The sequence below is a fragment of the Castor canadensis genome, chromosome 2 (assembly GCF_047511655.1).
Source record: "Castor canadensis chromosome 2, mCasCan1.hap1v2, whole genome shotgun sequence".
Classification (NCBI taxonomy): domain Eukaryota; kingdom Metazoa; phylum Chordata; class Mammalia; order Rodentia; family Castoridae; genus Castor; species Castor canadensis.
Genome location: NC_133387.1, coordinates 141,490,531 through 141,508,935, shown reverse-complemented (window position 1 = coordinate 141,508,935; position 18,405 = coordinate 141,490,531). Strand labels below are relative to the sequence as shown.

General features: G+C 37.7%; 1 protein-coding gene across 4 annotated transcripts in view; it reads left to right on the top strand.

Moving 5' to 3' along the window:
* The window catches only part of Dmxl2 (Dmx like 2), a 153,172-nt gene that overhangs the window by 108,101 nt on the left and 26,666 nt on the right, over positions 1–18,405 (top strand). For 2 of the 4 annotated variants that reach the window (XM_074065949.1, XM_074065947.1), the window contains exons 24-28: positions 1,994–3,069; positions 3,466–3,657; positions 5,216–5,292; positions 6,818–6,945; positions 17,457–17,705. In XM_074065949.1, the coding sequence (XP_073922050.1) occupies positions 1,994–3,069; positions 3,466–3,657; positions 5,216–5,292; positions 6,818–6,945; positions 17,457–17,705 (1,722 nt within the window). Of the gene's footprint in view, positions 1–1,993; positions 3,070–3,465; positions 3,658–5,215; positions 5,293–6,814; positions 6,946–17,456; positions 17,706–18,405 lie in introns of all 4 variants that reach the window. The other 2 variants (XM_074065948.1, XM_074065946.1) reach the window with 1 other exon arrangement.

Here is an 18,405-nt window from a genome sequence, read left to right as displayed (position 1 = left end):
TAATACATATGAAAGAGAATAACATAATAAAACTCTGAATTCATCAACCAGTGTCAGTATTATCAACTCATAACTAGGCTTGTATAAAAATTTTGGTTGGGGCTGGGCACCGGTGACTCACGCCTGTGGTCATAGCTACTCAGGAAGCAGAGATCAGGAAGATCACATTTCAAAGCCAGCCTGGGCAGTAGTTCTCAAGAGTCTATCTCGAAAAATACCCAACACAAAAAAGGGCTGGTACTGTCGCTTAAGGTGTAGGCCCTGAGTTCAAACCCCAGTACTACCAAAAAAAAAAAAATTGGTTTGATCCTTAATATCTTCCAAAAGTGACTGGTTAGCCTTTTCTCTCTTTTTTTTGTCTTTTTTGGTGCTGGGATCGAACCCTCTACCACTGAGCTGCATCCTAGCCCTTTCCTTTCTTTCTTTTTAAAAGTCACTTTGAACTTAGATTTGGACAGATTCATAATGTTGCAGACGCTTGCATTTGTTTCATAGCTGTTTGGATTGTGCCCTCTTTAACCTTTGGGAACCTCTTCAGGTTTCTGAAGCCTTTTGCATTATTTTTCAACAGTTTCCTTGATTTCTGCTGTGGCAAAATGCTTCAGGCTCATCCTGTACATTTCTTGCCTCAGACCTGGAAATGAGCATTTCTCCAGAGACTCCTTTCCTTTTAGTGGGGAGTAACACTTAGAGACTTCAGTCTGGGCTCGGATCCACTGGTTTGGTCATCATTTCTAGGCTTGTTCAATGAATGTAGCTAGGGCTTTTTGTTTCTATAATTTGGGAGATCACACTCAAGTTTCTAATTCAACTATAGATTAGAAGGGTCTTAGATTTAAAATTTGTGTTCTGTAATGACAGATTTGGATTCTTGTGGCATTAACAATTACTTGCTATTTTATATGCTTGGAATAGTTTCAGAATAAGAATACAAATACATGTTTCCTAACAACACGAGCACTGAAGACTGTTTAAGCTTTTCGGAGGGAGCACATATTTTTGTCTTTTGGATATATTCTGCTAAAGATGTACAGTAAATTTCTTGTTACTTTTCAGGGCTGGAGGCATGCCTGAAGTGGTAGAGTGCTTGCCTGACAAATACAAGGCCCATTTTTAAAAAAAATTCACCTTTCATAGTTCACCTCTGTGTGACTATATTTCCAACTTGCTACACAGATTTATTCATTTAATTTTACATTTGCTTTTTATAAATTGCTTTTTAAAATCTAATTTTCTTTTAAAAGTATATTAAATATTGACATAGTTTTGAAAATAATATTAAAACCAAGGTATTTTCAGAGACCTTCTTTCCCTGTTCCCCTCCCCTTTTTTAGGAAATCAATTAAATTTTTGTGCGTGTGTTTTCTTTCTATTTAAAAAATACAAACAAGCTGGGCATGATGATACACTTACATAATCCCAACACTTGAGGATTGCCGCTAAACTTGAGGAGGATTGGGAGTCCAAGGCCAGCCTAGGCTACATGGAGAAATCTTGTCTCAAAAGAAAAACAACAAAAACAAGGACTAGAGATGTAGCTCAGTGGTAGAGCATTTGCCTGGCATGCACCAGCCTCTCAGTTTGATCCCCATCACCAAAAAGACATATATACATGTATATATAAATATATATAATTATATACACAAATATATCTATACACACACGTATATGTAAATATGCCTGTGTCTATATTCACTCTCCACTTTCTTAGGTAAGAGCAATTACTATATGCACTTTCTGTACCTTCTTTTACTTAATGTATCTTAGATACCACTCCATAGCATATAGGAAATTCTTTATTTCAGCTGTGTTATTTTCATAATTATATGAATGTAGTATAGCTATGCTAGGTTAATATTTATGTATCCTTTATTTTGAGGAAATTTTAACATTTTATCCTTTTGCAAATTGACACAGTATTTTATCTGTTTAAATTTTAACATTTTATCCTTTTGCAAATTGACACAGTATTTTATCTGTTTGATTTCTATAGTTATCATCAAATCTTGTAATCCGGTGGTGTTTAGTTTTTACAACTATCTTCGAACACATCCTTTGCTTATTCGAAGAAATCTTGCCTCCCCTGAAGGAACTTTGGCAACCTTAGGTCTCAAAACTGAGAAAAACTTTGCTGATAAAATTAACCTCATAGAAAGAAAATTGTTCTTTACTACTGCAAATGCTCATTTTAAAGTTGGGTGCCCTGTTCTAGCCCTAGAGGTACTTTCCAAAATTCCCAAAGTAACCAAAATGTCTTCCTTAACTGAAAAAAAAGATCAGTCTAACTTCATTTCTAAAAAGATGGGTGATGGACCTTCAGAATCAAAAACTCTGAGTGATGGCAGTGGAAGTTCCGGCAATGACTGGTCAGCTGTCACTTCCTCACAGTTTGACTGGAGTCAGCCAGTCCTTACAGTTAATGAGGAACCTCTTAATCTTGATTGGGGTGAAGAGCATGATAGTGCCTTAGAAGAGGAGGAAGATGCTATCGGTTTAGTAATGAAAAGCACAGATACTAGGGGAAACGATGGACAAGATCAGAAGGCCTCAGATCCTAATATGTTATTGACCCCTCAGGAAGAGGATCCTCCTGAAGGTGATACTGAAGTTGATGTGATTGCTGAACAACTAAAATTCAGAGCTTGCTTAAAGATCCTTATGACTGAACTGAGAACTTTGGCTACAGGTTATGAAGTAGATGGAGGAAAGCTCAGATTTCAACTCTATAACTGGCTGGAAAAGGAAATTGCTGCCTTGCATGAGATATGTAATCATGAAGCAGTTATTAAAGAATATTCCAGTAAAACATATTCCAAATTGGAGAGTGACCTTCTGGATCAGGAGGAAATAGTAGACAAACCAGATATTGGTTCCTATGAGCGCCACCAAATAGAAAGGCGAAGACTGCAGGCTAAACGAGAACATGCAGAAAGGCGAAAGTTGTGGTTGCAGAAAAACCAAGATCTCCTAAGGGTGTTTCTTAGTTACTGTAGCCTTCATGGGGCCCAAGGTGGTGGTCTGGCCTCAGTAAGAATGGAACTCAAATTTCTGCTACAAGAATCGCAGCAGGTATGGACATCACTTTTGTTTTCAATCCTGGTCAGCTCAATGATTTCAATAGTTCTTCCAGTTAGAGCAGTGAAACTCTTTCCACAAATTAACTTTAATATATTCAGGTCCTCTACTCGTTCATAGGAGGCAGATATTAGCATTCTATGTGGTTTTCTTAGCTGAGAGTTTTGGTAATTAGAAGTGCACTTAAAAGGTGGAGCGCACAGCTCTCATCTTTACATCTACATCTAGCAGAGTACCTGGTGTATACAGGGTGCTCAATGCATGTTTATAGAATGAGTGAATAAGTTAAGGAAATACTGCTTTTACTCAAATGTTTATCACCAGTGTTTTATCAAATAACTTACTTTTTTCTCCTTTAACTATTATGAAATAATTCACTGTCCCCTGCAGGAAACTACAGTAAAACAGCTCCAGTCTCCTCTACCACTGCCTACCACTCTGCCCCTGCTTTCAGCAAGTATTGCTTCAACAAAAACAGTCATAGCTAATCCTGTTTTGTACTTAAATAATCACATCCATGATATACTTTATACTATTGTTCAGATGAAAACGCCACCTCATCCCAGTGTTGAAGACGTGAAGGTAATGTGAAGTTTGTGGTCATTCGATACTGTGTACACTGAGGAGGTAAATATATTGTACTGTATGTCTCCAGTTTGAACTTAGAGGAAATATCCTTTCTTTTCACTTCTGACCAAACTGTTTATTTAGTGAATATAATTTTAAAAATGTGCATTCTTCTTATTTCTGTGAAAGTTACCGTCTTCCTTTAAGACAGGTAAATGATTTCTGGTAATGAAACTAATTATCTAGACAGCCTCCATTCCCTTGAGTCAGTAAGTTAGAAATATTTGACTCTTTGTTTATATGCCAGGACTCTGAAACTACAAGTTGGGGAGGAGTACCTGAGAAAGAACCGTGATTGGTCAGAAAGGTTTTCTTTGTTACTGCTTCCCTGGTGATGGTGTTCATTGAAGGCTGCAGTTGTCAGGGACAATCAAGAGTTCTGGAGTTACTTCTTCATATTAAACCTGTGCCATATGCTGAGAACTTAAAAACTGATGAATTTGAAGAAACTTTAGGGAGCCTGTAGGGTCTGGAGAGTTGACCACACTTCCACTGCATGTACCTGAGTGTCTTTGTGCTGGGTTTTTTCTCATTCCAGTGGCTGATACACATTTCAGGTTCCCAATATTTTAATCAGTTGGTTTGACAGGCAAACCTTATCTCTGGGAGTACATTCTTCTGAGGGACCCAAGATTTACTAGTCATATCAACCTAGTAGAGAATTCTAATCCATAGGGTGAATTAATCCTTATAAGTATTTTAGTAAAGCATAAGTTACTTGCTAGGTGAAGATGTAGAAAAAGACATAAAATTTATGCAAGTTCTAAGTCAGTATTTCTATTTGGATAAGACTTTCAAAGGTTATGAATCTATTTCTAAGGTCCCTTCAAATTTTAAGATTTTTATGAGTCTAAAAGTGTTGATTCAGTGTGGCATTTCAGATTGGCTTTTTATATTATGTGGGGAATTGTTAAACTTTCTAAATGCAGACTTTAAAACTATCCCTTATGAATATTAAGTAAATTATTTGCAGACTTTAAGACTATCCCTTATGAATATTAAGTCAATTATTTGCATTTTGGAAAATCAGCCACTTCATACAGTGATTGATAATACCTATTAAACAGATTCATTTTTATTGACCACATCAAAACTTTATTTTCATGGAGGATAATTTCATAAGGCAAGCTTAAATGAAAGCAGAAAATTCCATACTTAACTTGGTTCCACCTTTTTTTTTTTTTGCATCTTACTATTTAAACTAGTTGTTGGTATCCTAGGACAGGTCCTAGTGACATCACCATCGGCACTTTGCTCAGGGCCTGGTAAAGGACGGGCTCACAGTGAGTGAATCTTTGATAAAGTTATGTCTGAATCAGTGAGTTTGGTTGTGGGCACATATCTAAAGATGGATGAGTATTTTCTTAGAAGTTTTAAAGCAGAATTAGTCGTCTCATGCAGCATCCAGTCTTTTTTATGGCATTGCTAGATCTATAAGTATTTTCTAATTTTTAAGATGACTATTGTGTAGAAATGCTAGTACAAAATGTAATTGTGGCTGTTTTGGTTTTAGGTGCACACACTTCATTCATTAGCAGCATCACTTTCTGCATCAATTTACCAAGCATTATGTGACAGTCATAGCTACAGGTAAAAAAAAAAAATCACCCAAAATAGTATTAATACAGCAAAAACATTAAACCGTTCTAGGGTTTTTATTAGGGTTCTGTATCCTAGGCACTGAAAAATTCCCAAATATGAACGACATGTATACTTGGATAGTATAGAACCTGAAATAAATTAACTGTTTAGATGTCACCAGTAAAAGCAGAGAAATATAGAAAATGACAAGTAATACGTGTAAATGATTTCTAGTACCATCTTTTCTCTTTCCAAGAATGAAAAGTTTATTGTCTAAAATAATTTGTACTAATAAATTTTCTAATTTTTTTGCTTTGTAATTCTTTTTTTCATTGGGTCAGTTTCTACTTGTTTAACTGGCTTTCAGTTGAAAAAAATCTGAGAAAATGAAAAAATACATTCTTAAAATTGAATTATTAAAATAAATTTTACTTACCCATTTATGTCTGATGTAGAAGTCTTTGGATGTGATGTCAACTAAAGTAATGATTTGAATTTTTCTAAGTGTCAAATTGCCTTCATCAGCATATGCTTTGCATTTTAATGATTAGTTGTAAGTCGTAAGAAATTGAATCACTTGAAAAGGTGACCCAGATTTAATGAAGGCTGTTGATTAATGAAAAATTTAATAGAAACATATTCATAGGAAATTTATACTAAATATACATCTAGACTTTTTCTTGTTAATTTATCAGCCTTTTGTGGAAACGCTTCGTATTAAATAAGGAGTTAATTTCAAAATGGCCTGGACTCTGGTTTTACCCTAACTAATGACGCTATGTCTAAATAACTCCAAAGACTTGGTAATGTAAATAAGGGGAAAAAAGTTGGTTTAGTTGACGTGGTCATCTAAATGATCATAGATAACTTGTTTGGTATCAGTCACTGGGTAAAATGTCACCAAAGGAGAACTGAAATACATTGTTTTCAAATTTCTATTTTCCAGGCCTTAGACTGATTTACTCTCTGTAGCCCAACTTTACTTTCTGTTTTTGTATTTCTTCCAGTTCCACAAAGATAGTCACTATGGAGAGGGAGATAAATATTTAGGGAAATTAGGTTTTAGGTTTAGGTATTCCTAAAATATGATCCTCTAGATTTTGGCTCATATTTTTAATTCAAGATTAGGCTTGCTCAACTCTGCTAAGCTAAGAAATACAACAAATTAGTACTCTGAAACTTTCTGTGTAGTGCATTGTAGACCAAAAGTAGTCTCCATATCTCAGACTTGAAAAGAAAATGAGTGCAAACAGAAAAGATTTAAAAATATTAGGTGGCTTCTGGAAAAAAATTTCAGACTAAATGCCATCTGTCCAACATAGTAAAATTTGATATTTTAAAAAAAAAAACTATCAATATGTATTTATGACTAATTTCAAGAACTTTCTAAAATTCTTGCTCAAACAGCAAATTCAGTCTTAAGCACTTCTGATATTTTCATAATCACCTAAAATAGATGATGGCACTTAATAAGTGCAGTTTCTTATTACCTCTCTTAGGATGATAAATAACTGAGCCTATTTGTTTTTAGCAGTCAAACAGAAGGAAATCAGTTTACAGGAATGGCGTATCAAGGGCTGCTTCTAAGTGATCGGCGAAGATTAAGGACAGAAAGCATCGAGGAACACGCAACACCAAATTCCTCTCCTGCACAGTGGCCTGGTGAGGATTTTTCTGTTTGTTTTTGCTTTTTCAAATCCTTTGTTAAAAAGGCCATTTCTTTTTAAAAAGCTGCTGACTAGTTTCCTGATTATTGCTATTTGTGGATTAGTGAATGATTTGTTTTTGATTATGTTTTTACTGTGATTAACAATTCTGAAGTACTGTAATATTATCTAAAGGCAGTCCAGAAAGTTAAGGGTTCAAAACCCCCCTATGTTTACCAGCCTAAAAAGCAAGAGCTTAATATTCTTCAAAAGAATGAGCATATCACCTTCATTATTCTTAGAAGAAGTAGTCTTAGTGTTGGGGAAGTTGCTAGCTGAGATATGGGACAATGAGGCAGTTTAGCAGGAAGCAATGTTTTATTGTGCTAGCACAGACCCAGTGGACTCATGTCCAAAGGCTGAGCCCTGAGAACAAAGGGGTCTCACCTTATGTACCCTTGCAAGCAGGTTACAGAGGCAATAAAATTTAAAAAAAACAGGGTTTAACCCATATATGGTTACATGCAATTCTATAAGCTACTTCACCTAGTGCTAAGTGACTTTCTTCACCTTTGAATTCTTTAGGTTTTATCTCTCTGCTATGCCATCCCTTCTCTCCTGTTATTTTATCAGAACTCAGGTCTGTCTGTTTTCTTCTGATCCTCCTCGCTGCTACATTATTCCCCTCTTTGATGCTTGGACACACCTAGGGTCAAAGAGTATCATCTTGATCTAGGGGTTTGTATTTCCATAGTGTTGTTACATGTGAGGCCATTTTCCTTTCTTTAATAGCCTCCATAATTGTCCTGATAGAATGTAGTACCAGGGGAACCAGGCAGGGCAGTATTAAAAGCATGCTCTTAGGATTAGGCCTATTGCCCCTATCAAAGTTTTGAATCCACCTAAGGCAGAAAACCACTTTCCCTCCAAACAGGTCATTGGGATCCCATCCTTTCCAAGTCTGGATGGGGACATGGGCGAGCTTTCTCATTCTGTCTGTGATCTCTTCTGTGACCTTTCCTTCATCATCCATCTGTAAGCAGCAGTTGCTCAGGTTAAATTTTCCACAGACTCCTTCCTCAGAAGCCAGCAAATGGTCTAAAGCCAGGTGGTTCTGACAGATACATTGCACATCTTAGTGCTTTGTTTTTTAGCCAGCAAATTGAGGGCTCTTGCAGTTTTATTAGTTATAATTGTAACAACAGCCTGCAGCCTGATGATGTGGTTAAGCATATATATAGGGGTGCGCTAGCCCCAGGACCCGTCTTCTGCCCAGGTGGCAGGACCATAGTACTGGATGATTTGCTCAGGAGGCCATTTGTCATCTTTCCAATTGCCAGTTTGTAAGGCACTCCATTTTTGTCTAATCTTTCTTAATATATGGGGACTCCCAGTTTTTCACCTTGTCTGAGGGGAAGCAAGAAGGATGGTCTGATTTCAGCCTAGCATACAAGACCCAAACCAGCTTCTAGGTAGCACCATATAAGCTTGCTTCCTATAGATCCAATATGGCCCCCTGAGTGCCCATCAATCTATGTTTGCAGTAAGATCGTCCCATGCTTTCTGGAGATTAGAAAAGTTGGCCATTGTGTGGGGGTGGGGTTGTGTATGGTTTGGAGCTCCCCACCTAATAGTCTCTTGGGCAGTGTCATTGTAAAACTTCTGTCCTAAACAAGTTAAATCCCCCGCTGAGGTGGAGAATTGGCCTTCTTGGTGGGAGATACAATAATTTCTGATGATGGAAGTTTTTAGGAACCAGATGCCTTTCCTGTGCTTTGGAAAAGCAGTGTCATTAAAGGTTCCCATGGGTTTAACTCCCTTGCTTCCCAAGGCCAATGGTCTCCCATGTTGGTCCCCCTACAAACATAACATGAAGTGATATTCAGTGTCTGGGCTATAGATTTAGCCAGTGAGAGGAACAAGTTTTTAGTTTTGGCAGATGGAAAATTCACTCCTTATCTCCTCATAAAAGGAGTGAAAAACTTGGTATGAGGAACTCTCATGGGTAACAGTTACTAATTTGAGGTATATCAGACTCCCAGGGTCAAGGCCCTTTTTCTAATTACTTTTCCCCATGTCCAATCAGATGGCTTAAGTACAGTGAAATTTACAGGGTTACAGGTGCCCTGGTGCAGTCAGGGGCAGCTTTCCCCCTGTGAAGGAAAGCCTCAGATATGCTGATTACCATGACAGCACACTAGATAGGTGGTATGATTCTGAGTGCATGACCAGATCACAGGAATAGTAAGTATGGAAAAGTAAGGTCTTAGTAACAATACTTCCTGCCTGAGTAGTAGGCATACACAGGTCATAGGAGGAGGGCTCAGGGGCCATGAAGGGAAACCAGATCGGTAACAATAAACAGTAATTATGCGTCCTGCCCCAAAAAAGAGATAGAAGAGAGCAAATAAAAACCTTTCATTATGAGTCCAATCAGCAGGGATGGTTTCTGCCAAACCTATGGCAAAGACTAGGGTGAGAACTATAGCAACAGATACAGACAAGGAGTCACAGTGCATTACAGTGAGATAACTGGTGTGTAAAAACAGCCGTTTGTCCCATTGGAGAGTCGACTCCTCAAGCTTCTGCCGTGCATAGACTAGTCAGCTTTCAGGGTGAGCAGAGCAGGGCTGTTGTCCCCCTGTTCTTGGTCCCCTGTTGTTTCCTGGGAAACAGAGTCCTGCCAAGGGAGGGCACTCAGGTTCCGGAGGGTGATACTACACGGATCAAGGATGCACTCCCACTCGAGAGAACCAGGCTTGACTCGACTGTAGTGGATCCAAGGAGCAATCACTGCTGCTTTAACTGCGATGGGAGTAGTAGACAAGATAACAACAAAAGGGCCCCTCCAGTGGGGTTTTAATGGTTGGACATTTTATTCTTTTACCCAATGTCTTTTTTTTTTTTTTAACTGAGTAGAACTACCATGGCAACAGTATATTGTCAGTATATATGTCTAAGAAAGTATGTTGTTTTAAAAAAAGTTTCAACCACCATGTTTAGAGCCAGTAAAAATAATTATTTTGTCTCTATTTAAGTAGAAGACCCTGTCTAAAAATATGAGTTTGTGTGTGGAAGGGCTTTAATGCCAGATAGCCACACATGCATAAGAACCATTTCCTCATTCCTCTTAGCCTTGGTTATTTTTGAGAGGTCTGGCACCAGTGACTCCATTTGAACTTTGATGGCATTCCCCCCTTTGTCTCCAAACTGCTTGTCTCTGAGCGGTCTCCTCTGAAGATCCATCTCCCTTGCAAGTACTAACCAGGCCCCGACCCTGCTTAGCTTCCGAGACCAGATGAGGTTGGGTGCATTCAGGGTGATATGGCCTTAGACTGAAGATCTTTCTTGATTGGTCATTTTTTTCCCCTCATTGTGAGGATTTGCTCTGTTCTGGATTTTGTTTGGTTGGTTTTGGTCCCACTTGGGAGGGGATAATGAGTACATCAGGTGGGAGTCAGTGCCAACTAGACCCTTTTGGCCAAATTTAAGCAACAAAGAGGCTTAGAAGGACTAGCTCTTAGGCAGTGGGCTTCTAGACAAAGACAATACAAAACAAAATCTAAGAAAAGCAGATGTCTAAAAAGCTAACCTGGTTGACATATAAGTAGTTTTTAGAGTCATTTTTTATGGACTTGATTGTAAATGTCTCAGAAGGATCAGAACTGTAATGACAAAAACTTAAGAGTCATGGTTAAAATTCTGATGGACAATTTAGCAACTAACAGAACTAACAGTACCACTAACTTTTTGTTAATGTGTTTATCTAAATTTTATATTTGAGAAGGCTTGATATACTTGAGAAACATAAATATATTTAATATACAGGAACCAGCAACAGCATCACAGCTCTATAGAGGTTATATGTACATATTAGTTTAGTTGTTGCTCTTGAAGTAAAACCTTAGATTTTTTTTATCAGTTGGGGGAGGAGAACAGGGTTAGTGACCCCAAATAGCCCAGTCACAGACAGACACATATAGGATACCACCTGCATTAGAATCAGTATTTTAACCATGAGGTCATCTAGAAAATTCTACATAAACGAACTCTTAAATGGACATGACTCAGTTACCTTAGTAGTCAAAACCCCAACAAAAATCACCAGAAAACACAGGTAAGTATTTATGGGAACTAAGTGTGGAGTTAGGAAACCTAATGGTCAAGAATCATGGCTCAGATGTTGATAAGGTATCATATCCCAGACTGTTGACATTAACAGATGGCTCATGACATACAGCAGAATTCACCAATCTAAAATAACGGGTCCAATCTGGCTATCCCAGGCCAAAAATTCTCTCCACCTGACATGTGGAAGGAGTAGGACTAACATCTCCACTCTCTTGTGTCCAATAAAAACTGGAGGTCTTGACTTCCAGTGTAGTGCTCCTTTTTGAGTTTTTTTTTTCTTTATCCTATCTGGAGGGTGCACTTTGGCTTTGTTTTTTTTACTTTGCTTTCCTTAAGTAAATCTGTCTCAACCCTCATATCGTTGCAGCAGTACTCCCTGTGCTCAGCTGCCTCTTATCTCTGTGTTTTAATAAACTCTTGTTGTCTTGACAAATTTGTAGATTAACTTGTAGCATCCAAAATTCCTGATAGTTATCTTGACAAAACAAAAACCATTTTTAAGACAATTTTTTGTAAATATTATCAAGAACGATACAATATTTTTAAGATAGCCTTGTTATGTGCTTAGAGAATTAAGTTTTAGTTCAATATCAGTACATTAAATTTTGAACTTACAAAACCTTTAATGTAACTGGATTTTAATGAACTTAATCACTTACATAAACATCTGTAAGTGCCATCTTTTTATGACAGGTTACTCTGTATCTTTGTGGCTGCTTATTTTGTGTGTTTTGGGGGAGCTTGTCTATCCTTTTTTTATTTAAAAGTATTTTTTAAAAAAGCTATACTTGTTGAAAATAACTCATAAACTCTTTTAATCTAGAACCTTATATTTGTATGAAAAAAAAGCGGAAAGAAAGCAACCTTGAATTATTTTTTTGTTTAAAAACAATTTATAGAAAGCCCATTTGTTAGTAGACCCATGTATTATAAGAGAGGGTTAAATCTCAGATTTTATTTACAGCAGAATGAAGCAGGCTAAGGTCATTTTTAACTACCCAAACTTTAAGATTCCTGTTGCAAGCTGTGGCCCCCCTTTTCTTTCTTCCTTCCTTCCTTCCTCCATCCCTCCCTTTTTTTTTTTTTTTTTCCTTTTCTCTTCTGGTCTGAGCCAGAGTGTTAACCCCTGAGTGTCTGCATCTTAGTGAGACCTGATTGAAATAAGTTTGAAAACCTGTTTTCTTAAATGTACCAGTAGAACAAACTAATAAGTTTTTACATTGACTCTATAATAAGAACCATTGTCAAGATATTTACATATTTACGTGTAAAAAGCCTAAGCAGTTTATAACAGAGATCTTTAAAACAAATACCCTGGTTTTTTGTTACATTGAGTAGTATCATATTAACCTTATAGCAGCAGTTTAAGAACCATTTTTGAAGATGCATACACATACAAATATCCAAAAAAGTTTGATAAATTAAGCATGCCAGAAAAAAATGTCAACTTAAGTGTGCATAACATGAGCTGGAATTCCAGGAGCAAATTAAATTTTGCCCAGTCTTTAAACATACTGACACACACATACATACACACACACACACACACAAAATTAGAGTGCATTCTCAAAACAAGAAAAAACTTTTAAATTATACTCAGAGAGCTCTCCAGTGGGGTGGTGGATGATGGGTCTGTTCTCTTGTGAGTCTCAGTCTTTGGAACTGAATTTTTTTGTGTGTGTGTGTGTTTTTTTTTTTCATTTTTCTTTTATTATTCATATGTGCATACAAGGATTGGTTCATTTCTCCCCACTGCCCCCACCCCCTCCCTTACCACCCACTCAGCCCCCTCCCTTTCCCCCCCCAATACCCAGCAGAAACTATTTTGCCCTTATTTCTAATTTTGTTGTAGAGAGAGTATAAGCAATAATAGGAAAGAACAAGAGTTTTTGCTGGTTGAGATAAGGATAGCTATACAGGGCATTGACTCACATTGATTTCCTGTGCATGGGTGTTACCTTCTAGGTTAATTCTTTTTGATCTAACCTTTTCTCTAGTACCTGTTCCCCTTTTCCTATTGGCCTCAGTTGCTTTAAGGTATCTGCTTTAGTTTCTCTGTGTTAAGGGCAACAAATGCTAGCTAGTTTTTTAGGTGTCTTACCTATCCTCACCCCTCCCTTGTGTGCTCCCGCTTTTATCATGTGCTCATAGTCCAATCCCCTTGTTGTGTTTGCCCTTGATCTAATGTCCACATATGAGGGAGAACATACGATTTTTGGTTTTTTGAGCCAGGCTAACCTCACTCAGAATGATGTTCTCCATTTCCATCCATTTACCAGCGAATGATAACATTTCATTCTTCTTCATGGCTGCATAAAATTCCATTGTGTATAGATACCACATTTTCTTAATCCATTCGTCAGTGCTGGGGCATCTTGGCTGTTTCCATAACTTGGCTATTGTGAATAGTGCCGCAATAAACATGGATGTGCAGGTGCCTCTGGAGTAAGTCTTTTGGGTATATCCCCAAGAGTGGTATTGCTGGATCAAATGGTAGATCGATGTCCAGCTTTTTAAGTAGCCTCCAAATTTTTTTCCAGAGTGGTTGTACTAGTCTACATTCCCACCAACAGTGTAAGAGGGTTCCTTTTTTCCCGCATCCTCGCCAACACCTGTTGTTGGTGGTGTTGCTGATGATGGCTATTCTAACAGGGGTGAGGTGGAATCTTAGCGTGGTTTTAATTTGCATTTCCTTTATTGCTAGAGATGGTGAGCATTTTTTCATGTGTTTTCTGGCCATTTGAATTTCTTCTTTTGAGAAAGTTCTGTTTAGTTCACGTGCCCATTTCTTTATTGGTTCATTAGTTTTGGGATAATTTAGTTTTTTAAGTTCCCTGTATATTCTGGTTATCAGTCCTTTGTCTGATGTATAGTTGGCAAATATTTTCTCCCACTCTGTGGGTGTTCTCTTCAGTTTAGAGACCATTTCTTTTGATGAACAGAAGCTTTTTAGTTTTATGAGGTCCCATTTATCTATGCTATCTCTTAGTTGTTGTGCTGCTGGGGTTTCATTGAGAAAGTTCTTACCTATACCTACTAACTCCAGAGTATTTCCTACTCTTTCTTGTATCAACTTAAGAGTTTGGGGTCTGATATTAAGATCCTTGATCCATTTTGAGTTAATCTTGGTATAGGGTGATATACATGGATCTAGTTTCAGTTTTTTGCAGACTGCTAACCAGTTTTCCCAGCAGTTTTTGTTGAAGAGGCTGCTATTTCTCCATCGTATATTTTTAGCTCCTTTGTCAAAGATAAGTTGCTCATAGTTGTGTGGCTTCATATCTGGATCTTCTATTTTGTTCCACTGGTCTTCATGTCTGTTTTTGTGCCAGTAGCATGCTGTTTTTATTGTTATTGCTTTGTAATATAGTTTGAAGTCAGGTATTGTGATACCTCCTGCATTGTTCTTTTGACTGAGTATTGCCTTGGGTATTCGTGGCCTCTTGTGTTTCCATATAAATTTAACAGTAGATTTTTCAATGTCTTTAATGAATGTCATTGGAATTTTGATGGGAATTGCATTAAACATGTAAATTACTTTGGGGAGTATCGACATTTTTACTAAGTTGATTCTACCAATCCATGAGCATGGGAGATCTCTCCACTTTCTATAGTCTTCCTCAGTCTCTTTCTTTAGAAGTGTATAGTTTTCCTTGTAGAGGTCTTTCACATCTTTGTTAGGTTTACACCTAGGTATTTGATTTTTTTTGAGGCTATTGTAAATGGAATTGTTTCATATATTCTTTTTCTGTTTGTTCATTATTAGTGTATAGAAATGCTAATGATTTTTCTATGTTGATTTTATATCCTGCTACCTTGCTATAGCTATTGATGTCTAGAAGCTTCTGAGTAGAGTTTTTTGGGTCTTTAAGGTATAGGATCATGTCGTCTGCAAATAGGGATATTTTGACAGTTTCTTTACCTATTTGTATTCCTTTTATTCCTTCTTCTTGCCTAATTGCTCTGGCTAGGAATTCCAGTACTATGTTGAATAGGAGTGGAGATAGTGGGCATCCTTGTCTGGTTCCTCATTTTAGAGGGAATGGTTTTAATTTTTCTCCGTTAAGTATAATGCTGGCTGTAGGTTTGTCATATATAGCTTTTATAATGTTGAGGAACTTTCCTTCTATTCCTAGTTGGAACTGAATTTTTTATTACCCATCCCTTAACCTTGGTTGTGGCTATTTCCTGGGAAAAGCTCAAAACCCCGCCTCACCCCCCAACTCTCAGAGGTGTCTTACACACTTTCGCCTGCTCCCTTAACCTGAGAGACTCAGTTTCACCCCAAATAGGGTTATTAGAGAGTCTCTGGGAGATGATCAGTCTCCCCTTCTGCCTCCTGAGGCATGTCTGAATTCAAACCCAGGTTCTTACTAGTCTGATGAGCGGTGCTCCTTTCCCCTGGCTGGTTCTGTTGTGCATCCGAGGCCCTCACCCCAACTCACCGGGAGGACGAATCCGCGCTCCAGATCAAGCTGTCTGTGGGGGACAAAGCTATAACCTGGTGGGATCTCCTCCCAGTGGACTCCAGTGACAAGGAAGGTGATAACTCACCATCTCTGCAATCCCGGCACACAAGCCCCTAAGAAATGTTGTGGGAGTTTGCTAACTGAGATACGGGACACTGAGGGAGTTTAGCAGGAAGCAACATTTTATTGTCCAGCACAGACCCAGCGGACTCATGTCCAAAGGCTGAGCCCTGAGAACAAAGGGGTCTCACTTTATGTACCGTTGCAAGCAGGTTACAGAGGCAATAAAATTAAAAAAACAAGGTTTAACCCATATATGCAATTCTATAAGCTATTTCATCCTAGTGCTAAGTGATGTTCTTCACCTTTGAGTTCTTTAGATTTTATCTCTCTGCTATGCCATCCCTTCCCCCCTGCTACTTTTTCAGAACTCAGGTCTGTCTGTTCTCTTCTGATCCTCCTCCCTGCTACATTATTAGCAGTATCTCAGAGAAAACACAGTTCTTTTCACCAGTGTAAACTTATACAGTAGGACAGTAGTGGCCAATCTGTGTACATAAAACTATGCTGTCTGCCATTCTCTTTCTCATTCTTCACATCTGTCATTGCAAACCTTTTCTACTCTGTTCAGTACCCTATATATTTAAATTTAATTTAAGCTTAGGTTTCTAGTAACAATGATTTTGATTTTTTTTTAAAAAAAATACTTAACAAAAAAGTTACGAGTATAAAGAATTTTTATATAGCCTTCACCCAGATACACAAATGATAACATTTATCATACTTGCTTTATCATTCATTCATTCTCTTTCACTCACTGTGTTTGTGAGTACCTAAAATTATTTTTTTTCTGAAATATTTGGCATTAAATTGAAGATAGGATATCATTTTCCACCTAAGTATTTTGTGTGTTTTCATCAGTCTCTTTGAATGATAGATGAAGTCTCCTTTTTTTTTTGTCTCTCTTTTGGTTTTTGTTATTGCTGTTGGTTTTTTGTTTTTTTTTTTTTGAGACAGGATCTCTTTGGGCAGCCCACCTGAGGCTGGCTTTGAATTTACTCTATTGCCCAGGATGACCTCGCAGTCACGCTTCTCGCGCCTCAGCTTCCGAAGTGCTAGGACGGCCTGCGTGTGCGCCATGCCCAGTTGTCGCCGTCTCTCTTTGTCTTTCATGAGCTTAAAACTTTCAGAGAGTGTGTTCTGGCCAGTTATTTTTGAGAATGTCCCTCAGTTTGGGCTTTTTTGAGTTTTTCCTTAATGTTAGATTTAGATTACATACTTTTTGTCAGGGAATCCACAAAAAAGATGTGCCCTTCTCAGTGCAAAGTATCAAGAGTCACATGATACTGTTCCCATTAGGATGTGCTATTAACTTTAATCACTTGGTGAGGTGGTTTCTGTCAGCATTTTCTTTTTGTAAAGTTGCTGCCTTTTTCCTTTGCAATTAATCAGTTTCTTTTGAAAGAGATAGTTTGATATTATGTAAAAATACCAGCTTTTTGGGGGGCTGTGTGGCAGTTGTACTGGAGTTTGAACTCAGGGCTTCATGCTTGCTAGACAGGTGGTGTACTGCTTGAACCATGCCTCCAGCCTGAAAAAGTCATTCACTGATGATTCTTGTCCAAATCAGACACTACAGTGGAGTGACTAGATGATTTTCTAATTCTGTCTTCCTCTGCTTCCTAGAATTTTACTGCAAGGAAGAGCTTTCCTGCTTTCCCTTTTTTATGTATCAATTCACTCATTATGTTATTATAGAGTCTTATTTATTCTGTAGATTATAATCCATTTCTCTCATTATTTACTTTGTTCAAATTATGGATATATTTCATAGAATATGGATGCATACTTCCAGTTAAATTGCAGTTGGATGTTTTTCTTCTGGTGCTTTATGCTGATGTACTTATGATATTCTACACCCTTACAGGTGTGAGCTCACTTATTAATCTCTTGAGTTCAGCCCAAGATGAAGATCAGCCAAAATTGAACGTACTGCTGTGTGAGGCCGTTGTCGCTGTTTACTTAAGTTTACTGATACATGCTCTTGCCACAAATTCCTCCAATGAATTGTTTCGGCTTGCAGCCCACCCATTAAATAATCGAATGTGGGCTGCTGTTTTCGGAGGGGGTGTGAAACTTGTTGTGAAGCCTCGAAGACAGTCAGAAAATATTTCAGGTAAGATACTCTTGGTACCAACACTGTATATAATTGCAAATAATTTCCAGTCATAAAGATTTTTTTTTAATGTTTTAAGAAATTTTATCCTGAAAATCAGTGGTTTGAAGTCTAATCATTTTTTAGGATAATGACTATGTCCATGTTAGAATAAGAATGCAATTTATTACTTTTTATACTGAGCGTGGGTTTCCATTTTGGGCACTGGCAGCGATTTGGAACTAGATAGAGTGGAGGTTGCACAACATTGTAAGTTACTAAATGCCGCTAATTTTATCCTGTGTAAATTTTATCTCAGAGATTTCAGGCAGGGTGAAAAGTGGTCATATTCTGGTTACAGTGAGTTATTGATGATGGATTTGTTCTACTTTCCCTCCCACATCCAATTGGTTCCTAAGTCCTTCTGATATTTCTTTTATATATCCCTCATATCTAGCCCATCCTCTGAGTTTTTTTTTTTAACCCACTCTCCCTCACCATGCTTGTTCAGCCCCTTCTTTTGTCATCTAGTTTCCTCTCTAATTGATCAAACTATACCTCATCATGGGACTAGCTTAAGAAACTTTAGAATTGTCCCTAAGGTAAGTTCCCAGTTTCATATCCACAGGCTGTGCTCAGTCTTAATGCCACAATTTGTCCTTAATATTACTCCCCTACTGATTTCTTTCTAGGTCTGGGGGTGTGGCTCAAGTGGTAGAGT